The following is an 11,007-nucleotide window of genomic DNA, read 5'->3' as shown; positions in this document are numbered from 1 at the left end:
AAAACTACTGAAAAGATGCTGGAAAAGTGCCTGATGCCATCTGTCAAGCATGGTGGGAGGTAATGTGATGGTCTGGGGTTGCTTTGGTGGTGGTAAAGTGGGAGATTTGTACAAGGTTACATAGTTACTAAGGTTGAAAAAAGACCTAGGTCCATCTAGTTCAACCTTCCTCCACAAGTTCTACATTTGGTAAAAGGGATTTTGAATAAGGAAGGCTATCACTACATTTTGCAACGCCATGCCATTACCTGTGGACAGCGCTTGATTGGAGCCAATTTCATCCTGCAACAGGACAACGACCCAAGGCACACCTCCAAATTATGCATGAACTATTTAGGGAACAAGCAGGCAGCTGCTATTCTATCTGTAATGGAGTGGCCAGTCCAGTCACCAGATATCTACCCTATTGAGCTGTTGTGGGAGCAGCTTGACCGTATCATACGCAAAAAAGTGCCCATCAAGCCAACCCAACTTGTCGGAGCGGCTTCTGGAAGCATGGGGTGAAATATCTCCAGATTACCTCATCAAATTAACAGCTACAATGCCAAAGGTCTGCAAAGCTGTAATTGCTGCAAAGGAGCATTCTGTGACGAAAGCAAAGTTTGAAGGAGAAAATTATTATTTCAAGTAAAAATCATTATTTCTAACCTCATCAATGTCTGGACTATATTTTCTATTCATTAGCAACTCATTTGATAAATAAAACGGATTTTTCATGGAAAAGACACAATTGTCTGGGTGACCCCAAACTTTTCAACTGTAGTGTACTTAATTTAAAAATTTGTCAGAATGGTTGTATAAACCTTTATGAAAACGTTAGCGCTAGCTAAAATACATTGGGGGAAAAAATATCGGGAAAACATATACAGCCATTCTGAAGGATTATCAAAGTATCACACCAGCCTCATTAGGTGTAAGATCAGTTTAGTATTACATACAGATAATATTGTGAACGCTGGTTGCAGATCTGTTTAACAATATATTATAAGCAATGCAATATTATATTAAAACAGACCTTTATCATTGCAAGGCACTGGAGTATTTACAGTCCCACATAATACCTTTGCACTACTAAGCTCATTGACATTTACTAAGTAATAGGTGCTGTATATTAGAGAAAGCACCTGCAAAACATCACTCATTATTTTAAATGTGTTGGTTGATTTAATTACTAATTATTGCATTATAGCAATCTAGTGCTTCAATTTTGTAAGTTTGAATTAGGGTCTTCTAAATATGGATGGACTTTTTTAATACCATGTGACAATAAAGAAAGAAATTATTTTATGTTGGATGTGCCGATATCTTTTCCTTCTATTCAAGTTATAGTCCACCTGGCGGACTTCATATCATTGCACTCCATGGATGTGTGGTGACCTATTCCATTGGGCGTGTCAAGCTTTCCTCCACCTCGTCTGTTACATATATTTTAGTGTTTTCCACAAGCATGAAAGTAGAATGGTAACATAAAAGGATCGGCTTTTGTCTCCAGATAGAGTAACTCGGGTACATGGGTTGGTCTCGACTTGGAGCTCCTCCAAATTCAAGTGAATGAGACTCAACTGCAAGATCCACCCATTGACCGATAAGGGGCAGTTTCTGAAAAAGGCAGATATTTTTGTTTGCTTTTACATCCCAAACAACCTATGAGGCATGATTAGGAACAATGGAGTCAATAAAAAACAAATTTAAAGCATTTTTCCAGAACTCATAACAGTGGCCATTTAATTACCAAAGTACATATAACTTCTCATTTGGCATCAGAAAATTGCTAGAGGAAACATTTCATATATATATATATATATATATATATATATATATATATATATATATATATATATATATATATATATATATATATATATATATATATATATATATATATATATATATATAATAATTTTTTTTTATTTATTTATATTAGGTGAGAAATGGTTTCTAACTGAAGTAAAATCTGATCACAATTTGTAAAAAGTCTCATACAACTCTGAGCAGAGATACCACGCAGGGTGAGATTGTTGCTTTAGTTATTAAATGATCAATTATGAAATATTCTTACATTATAAAACCAGAACAGAAAAAAAAAAACAAAACATAACAGAAAAGGTTTCCCATATATCCATGCAAATTGCATTACTTTTCTAGATCCCAAAATGAAAAGTTCAATGCAATCCTCAGAGTCCATCGTAGAAAACCGCAATAAAATCCCAAAAGGTCATTTCACTGAGTCGGTGGTATTTTATTTTGCATTGTGCAGGAATGATGTAAGGTTATATTTCAGCAAATCCGCTTTCTATTAAACAACAGGGTAAGGAAACAGTTAATTTTCCTGGAGAAGTTCCTCAATCTCCTTGTCCCAGTTCTCGTCCTTCAGTTTGTCAGCGCCAGAGACCACTTCATATTCCTGGACCACTTGCTGCAGTTCCTTTATCCAGTCTTCTGATTCCTCTGCAGAAAACAGTCAAATTTGGAGTAAATTCACTCAAAGCCAGAAGTAGATGTAATAGGAATGATAAAAAATAGCACATTCTTAGGAAAAAAACTCCAGGCAACCATTGTAAGGTAATCCTGATGATTACATTGTTTCTAATAATCATCAGCAGGCATTTAATAAACATATCAACACAGGAGAAGAAAGTATATATTGTGCAAAGAAATGTAATTGTTAAAAAAGCATATAGATGAGGTGGTGAACAATGTACAATAATAATCATATAAAGTCCCAAAAAGTGGGGCAACCTGGCTGTACCTGGGGATAATATAGGAGGTACGTACTTCAGTGATCTACACCTGAATCATAATGCATAGTATATTATACCTAAAGTGCCTATATGCATAGGTAGCATTTTTAAACAGGGGTCACTATAAGCATAAGCACAACAATGCGTTGTAAAATTCAAAAGGTATATAAAGCTATGAGCTGCAATGTACATTGTTGTATCAGGTGAGTAAAAAGACCATACCAATCATAAATTGCTAAAGGACAGTCAGGCACGCTCCCAGGTGGATGAGCCAGCACCCCAAGGAAAAGTCCCACGTTTCTCTTCTATCTCACACTTGCTTCATCAGGGGGGAAGGAATGATTCAGGCTGCCCCACCTTTTTGGATTTGATCTCGTGTATTATTGTACATTGTGCACCACCTCTTATATGCTTGCTTAATACATTTGTTTGCACAATATACTCTTTCATGTCCTGGGTTTACACATTCTTGGTTAATAGAGGAGATATCGGGATTATGAACCCCTTCTATGAGCCAGAGAGGAACGCTATAAAGAATACCTCGCTTTATAGAGGATCTATGCCTCACAGCTACTCCTAGCAGTTGACCGTGAGAGGTCATAGCAATTAAACTAGAAGCCATATAAACATTACCACCTATCCATCAGACGGATGATAAAAGCATAATGGCTGGAGGTCTGTTGCGGAGACCCCCACAGGTCCAGAAAATGGGAGCCCAAAGTCCCCTGTGTGGCCTGGCAGTGTGTATGTGTACCGCCGCTCTTATTAACACAATGAATGGTGCAGTGGTCACATATGATCATCAATGCTGTTTTGATACTTGATAACTACTTGTAAGCTACAAAACTCATTTTGGTGTACAATGCCTTTAAGACTACTTACATTTAACACTAAGGCCTCGGTTCCACTTGTGTTTTGCACAGACGAGTGCAATCCGATAAATCAACAGATTGCAATCGCACCAGTGCAAAAGTATAGGGCAGTGTATCTGTGATTGATTTCTCAGGCCAATATGACCATGAGAAAAGAATCACAGCATGCTGCGCTTGGTAGAGAGTGTCTCGGCTCACACGCACCCATACAAGTATATGGGTGCATGTGAAACATCGCACTGCACTCGGATGTCATCTGAGTGCAGTGCGATATATGCAGTGACAGGCCGTGGAGAAGAGGGAGAAAGTGCTCCCTCCCTCTTCTCCACAGCTGTGTCACATGACACTCTGCTCACGCTTGCAGCAGAGCATAAACAGAGAGTCATTAGCATTTTGCTTCCGATGTTTACATGTCTTAAGTAATGTGCAAGTGGGACCGAGACCTAAGGCGGAGTTCACATGCCCAGCAGCGTGGTAACCCTTTCTGCATTTCAGTGTGGTTTTTAGCGGTGTGTTTTGTCATCTAGTAATTGACAGTAGGGAACTCTACCAGCTGCATGAGCCAGGCCTTAAAGAACCACAGATGACGTTAATCAGCAGGTAGACTTAGTTCACTAAAGGGGTGATCCGGGACTTTAATTACTTTTCTCCTATGGAACTAAGAACTTACAGGCAGGTAGTTGTCAACTACCTGACTGTTCAGCCCAGCGATGATCTCTGCTGGCTCAGATGATAAAGCTCCTCCTTTTTCCTCATGTCTTCCAGGTTGCTCTGATGGGGCGTCACTGCCAGCATCATGCTCATTGACAGCTGGCTCCCCACAGTTAGGCAGCAGGGAGCTGGCCATCAATCAGCATAACAATGGCAGAGATGCCCCACAACAGAGCAGATAAAAAAGGTGCTGCTCTGTGGACGTAATCTCACTGGAAAAAAAGAGAATCAGCAGTAAGAGCAGTCTGTCATCACTCTGAACGAGCAGAGATGGCCTAAGTGCTTAGGTCCATAGGAACAAATAACCAAAGTCCCAGAGATCCCTTTAATTTCTAGATACACCTTAAAGGAAAGAAAAGAAAAAGAAAAAAAACCGGTCAGGTGTCGATTTTATGGCTCAATATAGAAATTCGTCTTCTGGAAACAATTCTGTGCACAGTGTATGTATAACTCACTTAATGTTTTACATCCGGATGGCTCTCGATTATTGCAGTAACTTATTAACCCCACATTGGAAAACAAGCAGATCACAAGTTATACCTGCCAAGAAGTATCCCTGAGCATTTTACCACCCATCTAACTAAAGGGACATTCGCATCATAAACATTTATTGCATATTCACACAACATGCCATAAAAGCTTGATAAGTAAGGGTCTCACATCTGATCCCTTCGCCTATTCGCTGATTTAGACAGGTCATATGGACATCATGAAGTGGACCGCTCACAAGGGTCACCACTACACTGACATTTATATGAAGACCTGATCCAGCTGTGAATGAGGGTCACAGGTCTACAAGCAGATGTTACTGGATATACCACAAAATGGTTAGTATAACAATACATATTTCACCGCAATTAAAGGTTTTTACCTTCTGCTGTGTCAACTTCATCTGTTTTGTCAAGAACAAACTGTTCCATTTCTTTCCTCAGGTCTTCTTGGTTTATGTTGCAAGAGTCAAAAGCTTCACTCACAAATTCTGACATTCCTGGGCTGGTAGAGATCTCCTCTTCCTCCTGAGTAGTAACGGCACAACATTATAGCATTCTCATGACTGCGAGGGTCCCAACAATCATGTGTCAAAGTAATATCCACATGAACGCTATGATGAAAGGTTTCCCAGAAGGAGATTGCCAAAAGCATCTCACTGCCTCCAGTTGCTTGCCTTCCTCCCATACTGCATTCTGGTGCCACATTGCATGGTGAATCTAAGGGGGTAAAGCCTCGCTTTCTGGACAGTATCAAGTTGGTGTTTTGGTCTTATCGGCCATACAATGCTTCCCTTTTGCCTTTTCACAGGGAAAGAGAGCAGGCTTTCTAGTGCCAAATGTTGGGAGTCAGTTAAGGAGCCTTGCCACAGAGCTGTCACTCAGCCAACCAGTTCTAGTGCTTTCTGCTGATCAAGGGTAAAAAAAAAACCAAAAAACACACTGAACCATATTCACACAAATTATGATTTGGCTGTATATCCCCGAGACGTGCCCTCTAACAGGTGACACTATAGACCCTGCTCTGTCTCTGAAGAGGCTTTGCACATCAACCCAACATAGAAGAAAACGGGATTCATCAGACCATTTCTCCTTGGTCCAGTTCTAATGCTCACATATGAATCGTACGTGCTTTTGGCTGTAGACGGTGGTCACCATGTGCACCGTGACCAACCAGCAGCCCTATGGACGGTTAGCTGTATTGTGTGATCTGATACTACTATAGTTGTATGGATTTAAAAAAAAAAAAAAAATCTGTTGTACAGTGGCAGAACAGGGCTCACTGGCAGTTTACAAGGTGCCATATTCTGCAGTAACGTTCCTAATACTTGTACAACAGATAGGGCAATTCTGAAGCCGTACACCACAGGGACTGAGCGCCCAATTCATCAAAGCTTTCAAGCTAGAATTCTGATGTAAAAGAAGCTGAGTTATGCCTAAATTTAGTGAATTTTGGGAATTCATGAGTTTCCCCAGCTCTGACAAAATGGGCAGAGCTGAGGTAGGACAATGGCGCGGTCGGAGCATGACACCACAGCTCTTTAATTCCTGACTAGCTGTGGCGACCCGTACTCCAAAACCTCATTACAGGATCTGAGTTAGATTTCTGGAGTAGCGCACTGCACTCGTCAGACATTGCCAATTTATGAAGAGGCGTGCAGCTCTTCATGAATCGGGAGCATGGCATCGGCATCGGCACGGTGGCTCAGTGGTTAGCACTGCAGTCTTGCAGCGCTGGGGTCCTGGGTTCAAATCCCACCAAGGACACTATCTGCAAGGAGTTTGTATGTTCTCCCCGTGTTTGCGTGGGTTTCCTCCGGGTACTCCGGTTTCCTCCCACACTCCAAAGACATACAGATAGGGAACCTAGATTGTGAGCCCCAATGGGGACAGTGTTGCCAATGTATGTAAAGCGCTGTGGAATTAATAGCGCTATATAAATGAATAAAATTATTATTATTATTATTATTATTATCTAACCTCAGCATGCCCCCTCTTCAAAACTAGAGAACAACGTCGGTCTTAGGGCTCATTCAGACGGCCGTTCCGTCTGTCCTGGTCAGTTCCTGTTTTTTTGCGGACCTACTGGCAGGACCATCTTTTTAATGTCTTTTGTGTAGGATCGGATGGCAGACTGAGGCACTTCCGTGTCCATCCGATCCTACAAAAAAAAAAAAAAAAAAAAAAACAAACAAACATCGGATGCCGTATGTCCATTCCGTTAATATGGAACATGTCCTATTCTGTTCCGTAATAACGGACCGTGACTCAATACAAGTCAGTGGGTCCGCAAAATCCACGGAAGCACTTCCGTGTGACCTCTGTCGGGTGCCCCTGCAGTATGTGTCCCGATCCCCGCCAGCCCCGCAAACAGCAGTGTGTGAGCGGCCGTAGGGATGATGAGCGTTGCAGTCAGGAGGTTAGGAAAGTTCATTACGTGCGGTGATGAAGTCCTGCACTCCTGATGTCAGCGCTCATCACTGCCTTCTATGCCTGCCGCATTCTCAGGTCACCTCTCGCGGGCGGCCCGAGAATGACTAGTGGTGACGTCACGGGCAGCTCACGATACTTGTGAACGCGGCGGTCATTGAACTCAGTGACCAGCGCTGATGTCAGGAGTGCAGCAGCTTCCATCAACGCAGGTAATGAACCTAACTAACCTCCTGAAGTCAGCGCTCATCATGCCCTGCAGCTACCTGGGCTGACCTATTGATGTTAGCGCAGGTCACTGCACTACTATCCCAGTCAATGGGGAACGTTCTTTTCTTCATTCACTGGGACAGTGAGAGTATGGATCGTTGTGGGACCCCCTTATTGGATTACATCAGACCCGATTGAATTTTTCTTTCCAATAAATTGGTGAAAGGGGGAATGTGTTGGGGAGTGTTTTTTCAAATAAAAATTTGTTTGTCCCCAACTTTTTTTTTTTTTTTATTACTGGGTTTAAGATGTCGGGTATCTGATAGACGCCGTGACATCACTGATGCCAGGTGACATTACACAGCTGGTATCAACCCATATATTACCCCGTTTGCCACCGCACTAGGGCATCGGGATGAGCTGGGGAAAAGCACCAGGATTGGCGCATCTAATGGATGCGCCACTTCTGGGGTGGCTGCGGCCTGCTATTTTTAGGCTGGGGAGAGTCCAAGAACCGCGGATCTCCCTAGTCTGAGAATACCAGACCACAACTGTCCGCTTTACCTTTTGGCTGGTGATCCAATTTGGGGGGGGGAACCCATGTTTTTTTATTTTAAATTATTTAATTTAAAATAACAGGGTGGCATGACCTCTGTTTTGTATTACCAGCCAAGGTGAAGCTGCCAGCTGTGGTCTGCAGGCTGCAGCCATCTGCTTTACCCAAGCTCGCTACAAAAGATATGGGGGACCCCACGTTTTTTTTAATTATTTATTTTTTGGCTAAATACAAGGCTAAGCACCCTTTATAGTGCTACATGAAAGGCACTAAAGTGTGCAAGATTACAAATGCTGGGGAGTGGAACATTATATATGTCTTTCTCATTATCTCTCTATCCCTCTATTCATTCTTCTCTCTCTCTCTATTTATCCCTCTCACGCCTCTATGTATCCATCTATCCCTTTATCTATCTATCTCTCCATCTATATATCTCTCTATCTATCCCTATCCATCTATTCATCTAGCTGCTTCCTTTTTTTTTGCGGTCCCCAAAAAAACGGAAGGTACACGGATGACACACAGTCCGTACACGGAACAGAACAGATATCACACAGATGCCACACGTATGCATCCGTGAAAAAAACAGGACCTTTTTTTGCGGACCACAAAGACGGGACGGTCGTGTGAATGTAGCCTTAATGAATTGGGCCCCAAATCTGTTTTACGTTGAAATATTAACTTTAACATTGCCACTGTCCTAATTCCACCACTTACCAGGTTTATTCCTACATGAACCACACTAGTCCATGGGTTAATGGATTTAAATATTAAATCACCTCAAAGGCTTCTTTTTGTCAGTAGAATAGCTATTGTACGTTACTACTGTACCTAACAGAAATGATTCCTGCCTGATGCGCTATATTAGTGGTCCATAACCTTTCATACATTGAGTCTCACATTCAGGTCTGTTAGAGGGTCAGAAATTGCATCCAGAGCAGTCCTCCCCTCCCCCCAAGTAGCAGATCAAGCCAACCCTGTGAAGTAGTGACACCAAGAGCCCCCATTATCAGTATAGTAACAGCAAAAGCTTATCCACAGAAATAACACCAAGGCAGTATACCAAGAATGAGGGGTTCCCGCAATACCCCCATTCAATATCCTCATATCAAGCTCTCCCACCCAATTGTAACATCCAGCTTCATGCACCTCCTCTGACTGGCAGTATCACCCTGTACCAAAACCAGAATATGCCCATCCAGATCTGCTCTTCTGTGCAGATACTAACAAGTCACCATCTAGAAACCTGCTCATCATAGCCGTTTGGTAATGAAAGCTGCAGTCACATCAGGGGCACTCGAGTCACATGTGGCTCCTGAGCTACAGGTTCACAATACCATGGACCTTGTTTGCCTTGTCCCTTATTGTTCCTACAAAGCTGCTAGGACGGACAGTGACTTTTACTGGCTACTGTTTTGGAAAGATAGACTATAAGAAAAGGTCACAAACTGGTTAAGAAAGGAGTAAATACACAACAATGAGGACAACACAAGAGAGTAATGAAGAAAAGTTGAACGTTACCTCCTGATTTTTATGTGAGGACTTGATGGCTACCGGTGGAGTCTTGGGTCTTACAGTTTCTAGAACAGTTTAATGAAATAAGTCATTAGAAACTTGTGTGACATATTCAATAGCGGATACAAGAAGCACCAAGAACACCATACACTGTCAATGCAATACATCCCTCAGACGCTGGCTCCACCTATAAATAGTTAATTCTGACTAACAGCAGGAGGTACCGGCCAGTGTTCACCCACAGAAAACTCCACTCCTGAACAGCATAAAGGAAAGCAGCCATTTCTCTATGTATCAGAATATAATGCAGAACTATACCGTTATTCTGCTCAAGTAATGTTTGACATGAGAGGGCAGTGCGCTCCTAACTCATTCACAGTTGGGATCAGCAGCCTTAAAAATAATCTGTCACCAGGTTTTTGCCACCGAATCTGAGAGCAGCATAATGAAGGGGCAGAGATCCGGATTCCAATGATGTGTCACTTACTAGGCTTCTTAGTGCAGTTTGGCTAAAATCACTGATTACCATATTTTTCGGACCATAAGACGCACTTTTTTCCCCTCAAATGTTGGGGGAAAGTTAGGGCGGCATCTTATGGTTTGACTGTAGGGCTGCGGCCGGGAATGAGGGTGCTGCGGGTCATCGGGGGCACGAGCAGGCAGCAGCAGCACCTGCCGTGACCACGTGGGCCCGCTCATTACATATGCACGCCCATCCTCCCGCCCATTTCTCAGCGCAGAAGCCGGCGCTGACAGGTGGGCGGGAGGACGAGCGGGGACGTGCGCATAGTAAAGAGCCGGTCCGCATGATCACCCCTGGCAACTACAGCCTGGAATGATCATGTGCGGCTGTGTTCACTGCCCCCCGCGCGTCATCATCAGCGCGGGGTGCAGTGAATCAGTACACTCACCCGTCCCCGTGTGTGGAGCCGTCCCCCTGCAGCACGCGATGTCTTCCTGTCTGTGCCGGTCAGCTGATCTGTGCCGGTCAGCTGACCGGCACAGACAGGAAGACATCGCGTGCTGCAGGGGGACGGCTCCACACACACACACACACACACAGGTCAGTGGTGCAGAGAGGAAGATGATCAGCTGCAGGAAGTGAGGAACAGGTGAGTATAAACGTTTGTATTTTTTTCTCTGTGCTATAGGATACAGGCCATATACCAGGATGGTATATGAGCACGATGGGGCATATAGCAGGATGGGAGTATATGAGCAGGATGGATGGGGGGTATATGAACAGGATGGATGGGGGGTATATGAACAGGATGGGAGTATATGAGCAGGATGGATGGGGGGTATATGAACAGGATGGGGGGTATATGAGCAGGATGGATGGGGGAATATGAGCAGGATGGATGGGGGAATATGAGCAGGATGGATGGGGGAATATGAGCAGGATGGATGGGGGAATATGAGCAGGATGGATGGGGGAATATGAGCAGGATGGATGGGGGAATATGAGCAGGATGGATGGGGGA

At 43.3% G+C, this 11,007-nt stretch overlaps 1 protein-coding gene across 1 annotated transcript in view; it reads right to left on the bottom strand.

Moving 5' to 3' along the window:
- Positions 1–2,030: 2,030 nt before the first annotated feature.
- SYAP1 (synapse associated protein 1) overlaps positions 2,031–11,007 on the bottom strand; it is a 93,015-nt gene continuing 84,038 nt past the window's right edge. The window contains exons 7-9 of the mRNA XM_075334192.1: positions 9,530–9,588; positions 5,196–5,340; positions 2,031–2,448 (exon numbers count right to left, since the gene is read on the bottom strand). Of these exons, the coding sequence (XP_075190307.1) occupies positions 2,321–2,448; positions 5,196–5,340; positions 9,530–9,588 (332 nt within the window). The 3' untranslated portion in view covers positions 2,031–2,320. The remainder of the gene's footprint in view (positions 2,449–5,195; positions 5,341–9,529; positions 9,589–11,007) is intronic.

This window comes from Anomaloglossus baeobatrachus, chromosome 2 (genome assembly GCF_048569485.1).
Source record: "Anomaloglossus baeobatrachus isolate aAnoBae1 chromosome 2, aAnoBae1.hap1, whole genome shotgun sequence".
Lineage (NCBI taxonomy): Eukaryota > Metazoa > Chordata > Amphibia > Anura > Aromobatidae > Anomaloglossus > Anomaloglossus baeobatrachus.
This window is presented reverse-complemented; position numbering and strand designations above follow the sequence as displayed.